Source organism: Mobula birostris, chromosome 15 (assembly GCF_030028105.1).
Source record: "Mobula birostris isolate sMobBir1 chromosome 15, sMobBir1.hap1, whole genome shotgun sequence".
Classification (NCBI taxonomy): Eukaryota; Metazoa; Chordata; class Chondrichthyes; order Myliobatiformes; family Myliobatidae; genus Mobula; species Mobula birostris.
Genome location: NC_092384.1, coordinates 4881331 through 4899324, shown reverse-complemented (window position 1 = coordinate 4899324; position 17994 = coordinate 4881331). Strand labels below are relative to the sequence as shown.

Here is a 17994-nt window from a genome sequence, read left to right as displayed (position 1 = left end):
TTACCCCCAATACCGTGTGCTTTAAGTTTGCACACTAATCTCCTGTGTGGGACCTTGTCAAAAGCCTTCTGAAAATCCAAATATACCACATCCACTGGTTCTCCCCTATCCGCTCTACTAGTTACATCCTCAAAAAATTCTATGAGATTCGTCAGACATGATTTTCCTTTCACAAATCCATGCTGACTTTGTCCGATCATTTCACCGCTTTCCAAATGTGCTGTTATCACATCCTTGATAACTGACTCCAGCAGTTTCCCCACCACTGACGTTAGGCTAACCAGTCTATAATTCCCCGGATTCTCTCTCCCTCCTTTTTTAAAAAGTGGAGTCACATTAGCCAACCTCCAATTCTTAGGAACTAGTCCAGAATCTAACGAGTTTTGAAAAATTATCACTAATGCATCCACTATTTCTTGGGCTACTTCCTTAAGCACCCTGGGATGCAGACCATCTGGCCCTGGGGATTTATCTGCCTTCAATCCCTTCAATTTACCTAACACCATTTCCCTACTAACATGTATTTCGCTCAGTTCCTCCATCTCACTGGACCCTCTGTCCCCTACTATTTCTGGAAGATTATTTATGTCCTCCTTAGTGAAGACAGAACCAAAGTAATTATTCAATTGGTCTGCCATGTCCTTGCTCCCCATAATCAATTCACCTGTTTCTGCCTGCAGGGGACCTACATTTGTCTTTACCAGTCTTTTCCTTTTTACATATCTATAAAAGCTTTTACAGTCTGTTTTTATGTTGCCTGCCAGTTTTCTCTCATAATCTTTTTTCCCCTTCCTAATTAAGCCCTTTGTCCTCCTCTGCTGAACTCTGAATTTCTCCCAGTCCTCAGGTGAGCCACTTTCTCTGGCTAATTTGTATGCTGCTTCTTTGGAATTGATACTCTCCCTAATTTCTCTTGTCAGCCACGGGTGCACTACCTTCCTTGATTTATTCTTTTGCCAAACTGGGATGAACAATTGTTGTAGTTCATCCATGCAACCTTTAAATGCTTGCCATTGCATATCCACCGTCAATCCTTTAAGTGTCATTTGCCAGTCTATCTTAGCTAATTCACGTCTCATATCTTCAAAGTTACCCCTCTTTAAGTTCAGAACCTTTGTTTCTGAATTAACTATGTCACTCTCCATCTTAATGAAGAATTCCACCATATTATGGTCACTCTTACCCAAGGGGCCTCTCACGACAAGATTGCTAATTAACCCTTCCTCATTGCTCAAAACCCAGTCCAGAATAGCCTGCTCTCTAGTTGGTTCCTTGAGATGTTGGTTCAGAAAACCATCCCGCATACATTCCAAGAAATCCTCTTCCTCAGCACCTTTACCAATTTGGTTCACCCAATCTACATGTAGATTGAAGTCACCCATTATAACTGCTGTTCCTTTATTGCACACATTTCTAATTTCCTGTTTAATACCATCTCCGACCTCACTACTACTGTTAGGTGGCCTGTACACAACTCCCACCAGCGCCTTCTGCCCCTTAGTGTTACGCAGCTCTACCCATATCGATTCCACATCTTCCCGGCTTATGTCCTTCCTTTCTATTGCATTAATCTCTTCTTTAACCAGCAACGCCACCCCACCTCCCCTTCCTTCATGTCTATCCCTCCTGAATATTGAATATCCCTGAACGTTGAGCTCCCATCCCTGGTCACCCTGGAGCCATGTCTCTGTGATCCCAACTATATCATAATCATTAATAACAATCTGCACTTTCAATTCATCCACCTTATTACGAATGCTCCTTGCATTGACACACAAAGCCTTCAGGCGCTCTTTTACAACTCTCTTAGCCCTTATACAATTATGCTGAAAAGTGGCCCTTTTTAATGCTTGCCCTGGATTTGTCGGCCTGCCACTTTTACTTTTCTCCATAGTACTTTTTGTTTCTACCCTCACTTTACACCCCTCTGCCTCTCTGCACTGGTTCCCATTCCCCTGTAGTGAACTAACCTCCTCACGCCTAGCCTCTTTAATTTGATTCCCACCCCCCAACCATTCTAGTTTAAAGTCACCTCAGTAGCCCCCGCTAATCTCCCTGCCAGGATATTGGTCCCCCTAGGATTCAAGTGTAACCCGTCCTTTTTGTACAGGAGCAGATAACATTGGTGGACTTGTATACAGGGTCCCAAATATTAAAATGCCTTGTATAATTCAGTGCATTAGAGGCGCATGCAATATGGCAATATAATTATAATATCAGAGGCTTTACTCTACATACAAACTGGACAAAGCAACTCACCAGTCATTTGTGAAGGAAGGATTTACAGAGCAGTAAAAGAAAGTTTCCAGACTGAAAGTCCAAGTTACAGACTGTTTTAGATCCAGTATTATGTAATGAGAAGGGGTTACTTGCTGGTTTACTATTTAAAGGTTGTTTAAGATTTAGCAATCATTACACAATAGAACTTTATATAAAACTTACATTGATTTTAGTTCATTCTGAAACTGGGATCTTAAATCTCGATAATGCAAGCTACAGAGGCATGAGATGTGAGCTGTCAATGGGAGATTGGAAAACAAGGGACAATAAATGAGCAAGGATCATATTTATAGAATTAAAGACGTGGTTTTGAAATTATAAATATCCTTTTAAGTCTAGAAAAAAATATTGATCCAGAAAGTTAAGGATAGTATTAGATCAAAAGAAAATTTTTATAAAATGTTACCAAAGAAAGCAGTAAGCCTATGGTTGGGAAAGTTTCAGAATTGAGGAACAGACGAAGCTATTGATGAGGAAAGGGAAAAAGAGAATACGTGAGAGGGCTGGTGGGACAGATGGAAACAGACTGCAAGAATATCAATGACTGAGTAAGAAGAGAAAAACAAAATAGCAGCAGCCAATGTGAACTGTGGCAGAGGAACTTACATTGGTAAAAAGGAAATAAAGAGATCAAACAAATATTTTCAAGGGAAGATAACAGAGAAAATCTTGTAGCTGGTGTAGAGGATTACAGATAGCAAATGAACAGAAACTCAAAGCAATCAGCATCAGTGAAAAACTAGGAATCATAGAATCATACAGCAGATGGGCTGGACCTTTGACCCATCAGGTCCATGCTGACTGTAAGATATCCAATTACCTTAGGGAGAGAAACCTCCGGTTTAAACTGGTACTACTGACGCTGTGCGACAGCTTACTGCTAGTTCATAAGGCTAAAAACTTAGTTACACTTTTTAGAAGTAAATAAATTGTGGTAAACTATCACGGCAAACAATGATGAGGCAAGCAGAGGTGAAGCTGATGCGAGGGATGAGCTGTGCTGATGCGTTGCAAAGTCAGGGTGCACGGTGTTCAAGGCGATTTTGGAGATCCGGTTGGAGTTGGAGCCAGCGATTTGAAGATGAGTCAGGGCGGAGAAGTTTTGGTGCCTGTCCACCTAGACAGTCTAAGCAGCGAGCTGATTTGGAGAGGTTGAGAATGGCTTTGGGCTAGTGAGGTCTAGGCCCTGCACTGGGGCCTGGTGGGGCATGACCCAATGTTTGGATATTTTATACGTCGGCCCAGATAAATTGGTGTTAGGACCGGAGGTGAGGGTCAGACCAATTTTGTATTCTGTCCCATGATATTCACTCTTCTCGCCACAGCACTAAGGCTGTGAGTCTGCTCCCACTGCTATGCGCTTTGTGTCTGTGAGTTCGTGCTGGCTTGCCCCACTATATAATGAACTTGAGACCAAGGCTTTGGGCCTACACCAGCTGGCCCAGGGATTCGGGGATTTTTGAACTGGTAATTAGAGAATAGATGAAGATGGTTGAGCTGAAATCGTAGAGTCAAAGCAAATTCGGAATTGTAGAGTGTGAAAACATAGCCTCTTGCCAAACGTCCGTGTCAACAAACAACTACCATTTACACTCATCCCAGTTTATCTCCCCACATTGTCCTCAAATTTCCCACAGATTATGCTGCTCAACTGCACCATTTGCACAGGCCAATTAACCTACATACTCTTTTGTCTTTGGAAAACCAGAGGAGATCTGTGTGGTCACGGGAAAATACACTAACTCCACATAGACAGCATTGGAGGTCAATACTGAACCAGGACATCAGGAGGTGTGAGACAGCAACTCTACCAGCTGCACGACTGGGTCATTAGATTTTTAATATCTGGGAAATCTAGGATATTAGGAAAGTGCAGGAAAGTAATGCTGAGGTAAAAGATCAGGCTTAAACCTATTAATTAGCAGAACAAACACAGTAGCTGAATGTAAACAACAGGAATTCTGCAGATGCTGGAAATTCAAGCAACACACATAAAAGTTGCTGGTGAACGCAGCAGGCCAGGCAGCATCTCTAGGAAGAGGTGCAGTCGACGTTTCAGGCCGAGACCCTTCGTCAGGACTAACTGAAGGAAGAGTGAGTAAGGGATCATATTTGTCATGATCCTTATCATAGTAATAGACTGATCATACTGGTAGTTCCACTTTCAGCCCCTCTCTTGACTCCAGTTCCATTCCTGGTCCTTTCTTTTCCTCATGCCCCACAGTGGTTCTCCCGGTCTCTCACATCACCCTTTTCTATCGCCACCACCACCCCCCACCGCCCTCAAGCTTTGCCTTTTGCAATGTTTCAAAATAAAATTGGTCAGTGCCTGAATTTCACTGTTTTAGTCTGACTGGTCACCTGGGTGAGGCACTGGATATGTACTAGTACAGTGGAATAGTCACCTAATTCAAACTCAGACAGGGATGAAATGATGAAATTTCCAGGGGAGAATGCGTACAAGTGAGCGTTAAACTGCACTCTTCGTTACTGTAATGTGGCAAATAGGTTTCGAGCCATCATAGATCTGATCAAGCCGGAATGGCTGGAGAGCACCACCACGTTGAAAGGCCTGGACTATGTAGATGTTCCTGGATCTTCCCAGCGGGACTACAGGCTCAACTTCTTCAGTTACAAAGAGGCAAACCTCTCAGTGAAGGTGGGTAAGGTTGGCCACACAGGAGCTTGGGCTTGTTCCCTCACGCTAGAGAATTTACTGGGGAGATTTAATACAGATGTTTAAAATGTGAAATAAGATTGTTTCTAGTGGCAGAAGGCACATTTTTTCTCTCATTTGTCACCTCTCCGATTCTTCACATTGGGAATTCTTCACACAATCTCTCCCTCTGCATGTTCTCCATTGGTATTGACTCATATTTCCTGGAACCCAGTGATTCTTCACCCTCTCTTGCTGTTACCCTACCTGTGATTCTGCGGCTGACTAGCCCAGTGTTCCTGACATGATCTTGTGGTAGATAACCAACAGGAATGGTATTCCTCACAGATAATGTGAAACAAGGACACACACTGACTTGTTTTGTTAAAGCTGTTCAGGGAATGCATAATGAATGTGATTCATACAATCCAGAATGCATCAAACTGGAATGATTAAAAAAAGAAAATTGGGTTTGTTCAGTGTTTATGAGTGTCATTTTCAGAAATTTAACTTGTGTTTAACTGGTGTTTAGACTGAAACTTTTCATATTCTGAGCAACAGACATAAATTGCTGGAGGATCTCAGCAGGTCAGGTAGCATCTATTGAGAGGAATAAACAGTCAACATTTCACACTGAGACCCTTCATCAGGACTAGAAAGGAAGGGGAAATAAGCCAGAATAAGAAAAGTTGCGGGAGGAGGGAAAAGAGTGACAGGTGATAGGTGAAAACAAGTGAGGGGGAAGGTGTGTGGGTGGGGGAGGGGGAACATAATAAGAACCTGGGAGGAGGTGGCAGAGGTAAAGTCTGAAGAAGAAGAAAACTGATAGGAAAAGAAAGTTGCCATGGGAGAAAGGGAAAGGGGAAAACCAGAGGGAGGTGAGGAGAGAGAAGGGACTAAAATTTTCATATTCTGTCTCTGCAGATGATCTTCCGTAATGAGACCACTCTTGAATATCTGTTCTACATTCTAAACATTAAGTCGACACCTCCTGGGATAATCAGCACCATTGAGTTGACAGCACCAGTTCGTCAGAGCACCTCCGGCATGGTGGAAGTTGAAAACCCACTCGCTGTCCCAACTGTATTTAGCACAGAGTGTAAACTGACAGACATCATTCTCCCAACACAACTGATAGTCCCACCACAGGCCAAGGTAAAAGCAATAGGAATCTGGGCTGTTGACACCAGTCAGCACAAAACACAGCAAGAAGCAAACTGTTGCAGAGCTCAGTTGGTCAGGCAGCATCTGTGAAGGCAAATGGAGGGACAATGTTTTGGGTTGAGACCCTACATCAGGACTGAGATTGTAGCAGGAGAATGGCCTGGAAATAACTCGGAAAATGTGTAGCTTGGGTGGTTGAGTTGCTCTCTGATCTTGGCAATCCATTTGTAAAAGTTTCAGCACCAGACAAGGAGACATCGCCAATGGATTGTTCACTTGTGGTGTGTCCTCCAAGTGCTTGGCCTTTATCTACTCATCAGTCAGTTGATTGGCCGTCATTGCAGTAACTCAATTGTTACTTAACGGTCTGTTAAGTGGCATGACCAACTCTCCCTAGTCTCTACCCATGAAAATTGAGAGGGCGTCAGTGAAAATCATGGCACAAACAAACACATGGCGTGCAAGAGAATTCCCAGAAGCATGGTTTTCCACAAAGAACTCCATAAACCGACATGTAGACCTTGATCCCATTTGTAAGCCAATGCAGGCAGAATTCCAGACGAAACACAGGGTTTGTCACACAACCAGTTAGAGATGAAACCTCCCTCCCTGTGTCACAACTGAGGTTCCATGATGATGACCATCAACTGGCTGATAAGCAGATAATAAAGGCCAAGCACTCGGAAGACATACGACAAGTGAACAACACACTGACAATGTCTCCTCGTGTGGTGACAAAACATTTGCAAATGGATTGCCAAGATTGGAGAATGACTTGTACAGGCAGTATTGATGTTATGTAATGGTTCTTACTCTCTAGAACTGTGTTTGAGCAGACTTCTCCATCAGTTAGAAAGTCAGCAAGTAAGAAATGTGTGCAGAGTGATACAACACAGGTTACGAAGCTTTTCATAATAACCACGTTGTATCATGTGGCACAAGCATTCTATAATTGCTTTATTCCAATTAATAAGAGATTATTGTCATATACACCACGCTGCAAAGCAATTCATTGTTTGCATATACGTGGTAATAACTAACACAGCATTGAGCACGGTGATGTGAAGACTGCAGTACCTTGTGAGATAGTGCAATAAATGCAATAACCAAGTATGTATATTATTCTTTTTCACTATCACCTTAAGCTACTCAGCAAAAGTTGAAACTACAAATTTGCTATTAACTTAATTTTGTGTTGGCTTTATTTTTTCAACATGTGAAAGCTCATGCCAGGTAGTAAGACTCCAGTAAACACCAGGCCCTTGCTATACAGATCACAGAGAGTGGTGGGTGCATGGAATGCACTGTCAGCGAGGGTGGTAGAGGCAGATACAATGGAGTCTTTTAAGAGACTCTTAGATAGGTATATAGAGCTACGATAGGTACATGGAGTGAGATTCCCTGAAGGCGTTCAATAAGGTGCCACATAAAAGACTTATACATAAGATAAGAAAGCATAGAGTTGAGGGTGATGTAATAGCTTGGATAGAGGATTGGTTAACTATTAGAAAGCTGAGCGTTGAGATACATGGGTGTTACTCTGGTTGGCAATCAGTGCTGAGCGGTGTGCCACGGGTCAGTGCTGGCCCCGCAAATGTTCACGATATACTTTAACGAACTGGAAGAGGGGACTGAGTGTAGTGTATCTAAGTTTGCTGATGATACTAAATTGAGAGGAAAAGCAAATTGTGCAGAGGATATGGAGAGTCTGCAGAGAGATATAGATAGGTTAAGTGAGTGGACAAGGGTCTGGCATATAATGTTAGTACATGTGAGGTCATCTTCTTTGGACGGATAAATGAAAGCAGATTATTATTTCAGTGGTAAAAATGCAGCATGCTACTGTGCAGAGGGACTTGGGAGTGCTTGTGCATGAATCACAAAAGGTTCTTTACAGGTGCAGCAGGCTATCAAGAAGGCAAATGGGATGTTGGCCTTCATCGCTAGAGGGATTGAAGTTAAGACCAGGGAGGTTATGCTGCAACTGTACAGGGTACTACTGATGAGGTCACACCTGGAATTCTGTGTGTAGGTCTGGTCTCCTTACTTGAGGAAGGATGTACTGGTTTGGAGGTGGTGCAGAGAAGGTTCACCAGGTTGATCCCAGAGATGAGGGTGTTAGACTATGAGAAGAAATTGAGTCGCCTGGGACTATACTCGCTGGAACTCAGAAGAATGAGAGGAGATCTTATAGAAACATATAAAATTATGGAAGGGATGGATAAGATAGAGACAGAAAAGTTGTTTCCTCTGGTAGGTGAAACTAGAACTAGATGACATAGCCTCAAGATTCAGGGGAGTAGATTTAGGATGGAGTTGAGGAGGGAGTGCTTTTCTCAAAGAGTGGTGAATCTGTGGAATTCTCAGCCCAAGGAAACAGTGGAAGCTACCTCAGTAAATATGTTTAAGACAAGGTTGGATAGATTTTTGCATAGTAGGGGAATTAAGGGTTATGGGGAAAAGGCAGGTTGGTGGAGATAAGTCCATGGCCAGATCAGCCATGATCTTATTGAATGGCCGAGCAGGCTCGATGGGCCGGATGGCCTGCTCCTGCTCCTACTTCTTATGTTCTTATGTTATGTAAAAAAGAGGGCCATGCAGTAGGGAAATTCTAGGCAGTTTCTCGAGTAAGTTACATGGTTGGCACAGCATTGTGGGCCAAAGGGCCTGTAATGTGCTGTAGATTTCTATGTTCTATGTTCACAGAGAGGGAGAGGTAAGAGTCTGAGAACATGAAAACACTACAAGATAGGGGATGTGAAAGAGGTGATTGGTTCAGGAGCCCTGGAGCACTGGGGTGGAAGCTGTTCTTCAGTCTTGTTGTCCAAGCTTTCAAGTTCCTGTGTTTTTTTTTTCCCCAGGAAGTAGAAGAGAAAAAAAGGAATGCTTAAGTTGGAAGGAATCCTTGGCTTCAAATATTCACTCCACCACCCATAATTTAACTAATGGAATGGTTTCTATATCCAGTTATTAATAATACCACAAAACATTTTTTTATTATTATTATAACTGTTTTGAAACATGTTCTGTAAAATTTAAGGGAGGATTTGTGTTGTCATATTTCTATAAATTAGGTCCTTTATCACAGGGAGCTCTTGTGAGAGTGTGGGTAAGACTGGTGCAGGTCAGTGATTGGAAATAGAATTGGGTTATTGACGTCACGTACGGAAGTATAGTGTAATACTTGTCTTGCAGATTGAATCATTACATAATGCTACGAGGTAGTGCAAGGTAAAACAATAACTGAATGCAGAATACAGCTGCAGAGAAAATGAAGTGCAAGTATACAATAAGGTCATAATGTGGTAGATTGTGAGGTAAAGGGTGCATCTTATTGTACTAGAGGCCAGTTCAATATCCTAGTAACAGTGCGGTAGAAACTGTCCTTGAGTCTGGTGATACGTGCTTTCAGGCTTTTGTATCTCCTACGAGATGAGAGAGGGGAAAAGAGAATGTCCAGGATTGCTGAGGTCCTTAACGATGTTGGATGCTGTAGAGAGACAGAGAGAAGTATAGGCAGAGTCCGTAGAGAAAGGCTGATGTCCACGATGTGCTGAGCTGGCTCTACAACTCTACAGTTTCTTGCCATCACAATCAAACCCAATGTCGCTCGTTCTTAGCAATGGTTATCTCCATGGCACTGAGGCAATGAAGACTGCTCCAGCTGCTGTGCTCCATGCCTGCTAGCATGATGAACTGATAAGCAAGGCTTTGGGCCTACTCCTGGCTACTCTACTGTTTGGATCCGAGGACTCAATTTTGGATCAGAATGCTCTTGTTCGCTTCAACTGTTGCATGATTTGTGTTTTTTTCTTTCTCTAGCAGGTCAAGTGTTGGTCTACTATTTTTATTTTTATTCTTTGTTTGTTTAATTAGGTTCTTTCAGGTTTTTTGCTTTGTGGTTGCCTGTGAGCAAGCAAATCTCAGGGTTGTATAATTTATACACTCTTTGATAATAAATGTACCTGAATCTTGAATCTTGAAATCTACACACAAACAAAGACTAACAAACACCCAATGTACTAAAGAAAACAAATTGTGCAAAATTAAAAAATAATACTATGCATTGCTGTTTCCATTTCAGGCCATTATGCAACCAGTCAGAATAGTCTCCAATGTGTATCTGTAGAAGTTTGTCAAAGTTTTAGGGGACTGCAGAATTGAGGTTGCTGCAATGGTAATCCTGTTAGGTTCCTGCACTGCCAATAGTGTGCAGGACTCCAGAACTCTATAGGGACTCTCTGACTGCCACAAACCATCCCATATTTAGAAGGTTGAGTTTGACCACTGTGAATTGATGGCAGGAAGTAAGCATGGGGTATGAATTGTGTCTCAAACAAGTTTCTATTTAACTTCTTGCAAATCAGATTTGAAAACAAAATTGGGAAGGAGCATAACACAAGCTAGCTTAGCTTGATAATACTCCTCCCAACACTTCTTTTTCCATTTTTCTCTCTGGGGGTGGAGGACAAGCCCAGCTTTATCTGCCAGACATATGCTCCTGCTCTGCATTTCACAACTTCTCCATACGTGTGTCCATGTTCTCACTCTCTAACAGCTCCCATTCACTTACTGACCAGACATCATTGTTTAAACCTTGTCCCCAGGATCACCCTGGCGTCACACCATCGGAAACATCCCTCTTCCCCACTCTCCCTGCTGATTTTTTGGTCATCTTCCCAGATCTGATAAAGGGTTTTCAATATTAAAAGTTAACTCTCTTTCCTGAGTGTTTCTGGCATTTTCTGCTTTTATTTTAGATTTACAACTTCTGCAGCCTTTATTTGTTTTCACATAACAGGACTTTGTTTGACTCTGAACCTGGGACAATCTCTCTGATGATAGGTGGCCATGTTGTCCCTCATTATGTTATACTGTGCTGTGTTTCTGTTTGCAGGGTGTACTGGCCTTTGAATACCAGCCCCTGAGAGAGGGTGAAACCAGTGGCCGCCTCACATTGAACAACAATGAGCTGGGAACCTTCCAGTATGAACTGGTGTTGAGAGCAGGGCCCGCCGGGCACGAGAGGCCTGTGTACTTCCGTACCACCCTCGGCAGTTGCCAGGCCCTTGGCGCCAAGTTTATCAACCTCTCCCGTCAGAAGCTCGAGTACCATTGCAAGGTAAAGGCGGAACGCCACTCACTACGTTTGCAGTCGCGGTACGTCAGACATGGGAGGGTCGTTAGGATGAACCAACTGTGGCTTGGAAGTAGCAGTAGAACATTGAAGGGTAAAGCACAGGAACAGGCCTGTTGGCCCACCAGTCGTCATGCCAGTACAAACTAATTCCACCTGCCTGCACATGGTTCATATCCCTCCATTCCCTGTTTGTTCATATTCCTCTCTAAGTGCCATCTAACCATTTTGGTCTTATCTGTTTCCACCACCTCCCGAGGCAACATGTTCCAGATTCCTATCATTTTCTGCATTTAAAAAATCGGCCTCACAAATCACCTTTAAGCCTTCCCCTCTCACCTTTGCTGTCCAGTATTTGACACTTCCATTGTGATTTCTGAGACAGAAGGGCATGGATTCAGAGACTGGATATATGATTCAAGCTGACTGCTGAGGGAGGTGTGGAGTCAACTCTATATCTTCAGCTCAACTCATCTGTGCTGATCAAGGTGACTACCTAAATTAGACCTAATTGGCCCGTATCTCTTCAAACTTTTCCTATCCATGCACAGTACCTGTCCAAATTTCTTCTAAGTATTGTAACTGTACCCACCTCCAAGCCTTCCTCTGGCAGCTCATTCTATGTACCGGCCACCGTCCCCGTGACCTGGATTTGAGAAGGAAAACAAGGACACAGAGTGGCCAAGTGGTACTGGACATTCGGATTCAACTCTGACCTTCACGCTCTGTGTGTGGAGTTTGTATGTTCTTCATGTAGTTATCTCAGCTTTCTCACAGATCCCAAAGACATGCTGGTTGGTAGGTGAATTGCCCCTAGTGTGCAGGTGGTGTTTGAACATGTGGGGGTGGGGGTAAGGAGCTCTTGGGAATGTAGGGAGAGTAAAATTGGGTTAGTGTAGGATTAATCCAATCAATGCAAAGACTCAAGGGGATGAAGAGCTTCTCTCCGTATTGCCCCATGACTGCTAATTGAGGCAGGATGCTGCCCAACTCAAAGACATGGCTAGGAAGTCTCTTGGAGAAATCAGAACCAAAAGTGCTGGAAACATTCAACAGACAGTACCAATGGAGATGGAAACTGAGTCAGCGTTTCAGGTCAAAGATATCTATCAGAACTGTGAAGGAGAGAAAACAAGTGGCCTTTAGCTGCAGAGAGGCTGTGGTGCTGGACAGAAATTGGATATCTCTGATTGGGTTGACACTGGGGTGAGCTTTTTCTCAGTTCTGATAGAGGGTCTTCAACCCAAACTATAAAACCTGTTTCTATTTCCAAAGATGTGCCTCACCTCCTGAGTTTTTATAGAATTTTGTTTTTATTTCAAATTTCTCTGTTTTTATTTCAGAATTCCAGCACCTTGGAGGAGCTTGGACAGAATAGTGGGAAATTTATTTCCCTGATCCTGTCTTTTCCCGAGTGGGTGCATCAGTACTTAGAGGATTTCAAAATTGTACAAAAATAAGACAATAAGACATAGGACCAAAATTAGGTCACTTAGCCCATCAAGTGTGCTTCACCATTCCATCATGACTGACTTATTCTCCCTCTCAACCGCATTCTCCTGCTTTTTCAACATAAACTTTGACACCCCTACTAATCAAGAACCTATCAACCTCCAGTTTAAATATACTTAATGACTTGGTCTCCACAGCTGCCAGTGTCAATAACTTTCACAGATTCACTACCCTCTGGCTAAAGAAATTCCTCCACACCTCTGTTCTAAATGGATATCCCTCTATTCTGAGGCTGTGCGCTCTGGTCCTAAGCTCTCCCATTACAGAAAACATCCTCTCCACATCCACTCTCTAGGCTTTTCAATATTCAATAGGTTTCAATGAGATCCCCCTTCATTCTTCTAAACTTCAACAAGTACAGGCCCAGAGCCATCATAAGTTACTCATATGCTAATTCTTTCATTCCCAGAATCATTCTCATGAACATCCTCTGGACCCTCTCCAATCCCAGCACGTCCTTTCATTGATAAAGGGCCCAAAACTGCTCACAATACTCTGAAGTATGACCTGACAAATGCCTTATAAAGCCGAAGTATTACATCCTTGTTCTTATATTCTAGTCCTCTCAAAATGAATGCTAACATTGCATTTGCCTTCCTTCCTACCGACTCAACCTGCGAGTTAACCTCCAGGGAATCATGCACAAGGACACCCAAATCCCCTTGCACCTCTGCATTCTGAATTTGCTCCTCATTTAGATAACACACCTTTATTCCTTCTACCAAAGTGCATGACGAAATATTTCCCTACACAATATACTAGCTGCCACTTCTTTTCCCAGTCCCCAAATCTGGCCAAGTCCTTCTGCAGACTCTCTGCTTCCAAACACAACCTGCCGCTCCACCTATCATTGTATTGTCTACAAACTTTGCCATAAATCCATCAATTCCGTCATCAAGATCACTGACATATAATGTGAAAAGAAGTGGTCTCAATACCGATCCTTGTGGAACGCCACTAGTCACCGGCCACCAACCACCAACCAGAAAAAGCCCCCTTTATTTCCACTCTTTGCCTCCTGCCAGTCAGACAATCTTCTGTAGTACCATGGGCTCTTATTAAGCAGCCTCATGTGTGGCATCTTGTCAAAGTCTTCTGAAAATCCAAATAAACAACATCTACAGTCTGTCCTGCCTGTTATTTCCTGAAGGAATTCAAAAGGATTTGTCAGGCAAGATTTCCCCTTTTAGGAAACCATGATGACATTGGCCTACTTTATCATGTACCTCCAGGAACCCTAAAACCTCTTCCTTAATAATGGACTTCAACGTCTTCTCAGCCTCTGATATCAAACTAACTGGCCTATAATTTCCTTTCCTTTGCTGCCCCGCTTGTTAAAGAGTGGAGTGGCGTTTGCAATTTTCCAGTCCTTCAGAAACATTCTACAATCTAGTAATCCTTGAATGATCATTACTAATGCCTCCATAATCTCTTCAAGTACCACCTTCAGAACCCTGGGATGTAGTCCATTTGGTCCAGGTGAAATCTAACTTCAGACCTTTCAACTTCCAAAGCACCCTATTGTTAGTAATAGCACCTACACTCCCCACACACCCTGATGAATTTCTGGCAGACTGCTGGTGTCTTCCACAGTGAGGACTGACGCAAAATGCATATTATATTTATCTGCCATTTCTTTGTCTGTCATTACTACCACTACAGCGTTATTTTCCAGTGGTGGATATCTTCTCCTGCCTCTCTTTTACTCTTTATATATTTGAAAAATGTTTTGAGATCCTTTTATGTCATTGGCTAGCTTACCTTTATATTTCATCTTTTCTCTCCTTCAGTTGCCTTCTGCTGGTTTTTAAAAGCTTCCCAAATCTCTAACTTCCCACTAATTTTGCTATGTTATATGCCCTCTTTTTCGCTTTTGTGCTGTTTTTTGGTTCCCTTGTCAGCCATGATTGCCTGATCATCCCTTTAGAATACTTCTTCATCTTTCATATTGTTAATTGTTACAGAATGCGACAGGTGGAATAGTACTTTCTGCAGCACCTGAAGATGCAGAAATGGTTTACCAGGGTGCTGCCCGGATTAGAGGGCATCTGCTACGAGAAGTTGGACAAACTTGAGTTGTTTTCCCTGGCTTACCAAAGGCTGAAAGGAGACCTGTTAGAAGTTTATAAAATTATGAAAGTTATAGATAAACAGTCTTTTCCTCTGGTTAGAACTGTCAAATACACCAGGACAGGGGGAAAATTTAAGTGTGTGAGTTAAGTTTTTACACAGATTGTGGGTGACTGGAATAGGTGGTACAGTTAAATTGCATGGTAATGTTTATGAAGCTTTTGGATAAATCCGTGAATATGCAAGGAATGGAAGGATACGGATCATATTCAGGGAGAAGAGATTTAGTTCAGTTGAGTATTGTATTTGGACAGACATCATGAGCCAAAGGACTGTTCCTGTAATGTTCCATTGTAAGTTCTGTGTTCTTTTTCTTTGTCATCGAAGATAACTGGAAGTTTCTTTCCACAGGTTGACAATGCCGAGTTCCTGGTGGACAAGAGTATCACTGTCCACCCAGCCTCCCCAGGAGGCTCGGAAGTGAGTGTGGACGTGACCTATGAGCCTTTGCAGCTCGGTGAATCCAGAGCCATTCTCAACATCGTCTCTCCCATTGGGGGCAAGTACAGCATCCCCTTGTTTGGCCTATGCCTACCCGCCAAACCTCAGGGCCCCTTCACTATTCGAGCCGGATCCACCACTTCCATCCCATTTAAGAACATCTTTCCACAGGTCAAGACCTTCTCCTTCCATCCAGACAATCCCATGTTTTCCTGCAAGTCCACAGAGACACTCCGGCCGAAGAAAAGCCACATTGTGATTGTCAGCTTTGAAGCAAGCGCCAACACTCCAAAATCTCCCGTCATCGGCAAGCTGATGGTGTCCTGTCCGCAGTCAGAGGGGACGTCCACTGTGATATCTTGGATCTATTACCTAAAGGGAGTATCTCCAGATAAATGAGAGGGGACACCTCTTAATGATCTCCAATTTAAAGCTCTGATTGGAACAAATTCTTCTCAGTCCAAGGTTATCATTAGGACTGTTCTTATTGCACTGTGTGTATGGTTAATCGATCTCATGAGCCATTGCAATGTCATTAATAAGCAACAAAGCTTGAAATGATCTGGGTTATTTTAGCCCTATGTCACTATTAGCTTGCTGAGTATATTCTTGCAGTATATTCTTGCTTATCCCTCACATCTAAAGGCATCATACCGCTAACAAAAGAGATGTCATTTATTATTAAGTTATCATTAGGCTTTATTAATAGGCCACACCACAAAACATATTACTTTTTATTTTTATGATTCAGTTCAGTTTTAGCACAAAAAAACTTTTATTATTGCCTCATCATTTCTCTCTCTAAGCCTTACCACCTACCACTGAGCCAACAAGTAGCTAATCACCATCTTCTCCATTTTGGCTGGAGTTCTAGACCCAGGCCCCATCTGTTCTGGCTCCTTTCCTTTGAACATCAGATAATCAGATTTGTCTAATGTTTACAAGTAATTTTCTTGTTATATTCTCTAGTGATGTGGCAATATGCATCAATAATAAACATCTATCCTTCTTTCTTTGTTTGGATCGATAATCTGTAATGCACTCTCATTTTAAATGCATGCAATAAATAAAGTCGTATTGGAGTGCACCCCTTCTGTTTTGGGTTAATTTTTTCGTACAGTTGTCACAAAGGAACTGTGCCATCCCCACTCTCTCATCCAGTCACAGGGAGTACTACAGCAGTGATTCAAGGACCTAGTTCCCCTTCTGGTGGGGGAGACGGGGCTGAGTGGTGAAGTGGTAAATGCACAGTACTGGGAGCTCATTGTGTATTCAGCCTCTGGCTCAGTCCTTCATCTTGTGTTCTCTGCCGAACGCCTGGGATATAAAATGGAAGGAGAACGTCTGTCAAGCCGGGGAGTTAGATTTAGACCCAACCACTGGTTTGTTACTAGGTCCTCAAAACAAGCCTCTTGTAAACAATAAATGAGATACAGATGGACTCTGGTTTGCTACTTCAACAGGCAACAGGGTCCTTTGCCACCTGTTGATTTTTCCTTTGCCTCAGTGCAAGAGCCATTAAGCATAGCATTAATTTTCTCAAGGATTAGTTTCTCAATCTGAGTTTAACTGCAGGAATCACCAAGTTATTGGTTGCTACTTGCTGCCCTGCACTGGTGAGTACACACCCACTCAGCAACATTGAGACACCACTGCCTGTGCAAGACAGGGCTTTAGCCTAGGTCTCCATCCAGCCTGACAGCTGTGGCTCTTTCACACAATGTTTCGCTTACTATTTACAGTGTAGTGTTCTGCTGCATTAAAATGATTCTTGTCCTTTTGAAAGATAATTACAAATGCATTCCTTTCAGGGACATTCATCTATGCCGGCACTGTCATGGCTAGAAAAGCTTTGAGTCTGATATGGCCATGCTTTCTGCCTGGCTTGATAGTCGATCCATGATAGGAACTATTGCAGCCAATTTGTGACCACTCCTGTCTTTCGTCCAGTCTATCACCCTGGTGCATAAACTTACTATTGACTAGGTGCCTCATCTTCTCCTTAAATAAAGACCATAAGACACAGGAGCAGGATTAAGCCATTCAGCCCATTGAGTCTGTTCCACCATTCCATGATGGCAGATCCCAAATCTATCCACTTCTGCCTTAAATATACCCACTGCAGTCTGTGACAGAGAGTTACATTGATTCACTACTCTCTTGCTAAAAAAGTTCCTCCTTACCTCTGTTCTAAAAGGTTGCCCCTCAAGTTTGAGGCTGTGCTTCTAGTTCTGGATATCCCCACCATAGGAAACATCCTCTCCACATCCACCCTATCTAGCCCTTTCAGCATTCAGTAGGTTTTAATGAGATCCCCACACCTTCTTCTAACTTCCACTGAGTACTGGACCAAAGCTGCAAAATTCTCCTCAGATGTTAATCCCTTCATCCTGGAATCATGCTCGTAAATCTCTGGACCCTCTCCAATGACAACACAGCCTTTTTGAGATGTGGGGCCCAAAACTGTTGACAATACTCAAAGTACAACCTGACTAATACCTTATAAAGGCTCAGCATTATCTGCTTGCTTTTATGTTCTATTCCCCTTGAAATAAATGTCAACATTGCATTTGCCTTTTTTACCACAGACTCTACCTATAAACTAACATTCAGGGAGTCTTGCACAGGGACTCCTAAGTCCCTCTGTACTTCTGATGTTTGAACCTTCTCCCCT

General features: G+C 42.8%; 1 protein-coding gene across 7 annotated transcripts in view; it reads left to right on the top strand.

The window, feature by feature from the left end:
• Positions 1 to 16401, top strand: part of hydin (HYDIN axonemal central pair apparatus protein) — a 981559-nt gene extending 965158 nt beyond the window's left edge. For all 7 annotated transcript variants that reach the window (XM_072279252.1, XM_072279251.1, XM_072279249.1 and 4 more), the window contains 4 exons: positions 4789 to 4939; positions 5861 to 6091; positions 10998 to 11222; positions 15231 to 16401. In XM_072279252.1, the coding sequence (XP_072135353.1) occupies positions 4789 to 4939; positions 5861 to 6091; positions 10998 to 11222; positions 15231 to 15719 (1096 nt within the window). In that variant the 3' untranslated portion in view covers positions 15720 to 16401. The remainder of the gene's footprint in view (positions 1 to 4788; positions 4940 to 5860; positions 6092 to 10997; positions 11223 to 15230) is intronic.
• Positions 16402 to 17994: the final 1593 nt, after the last annotated feature.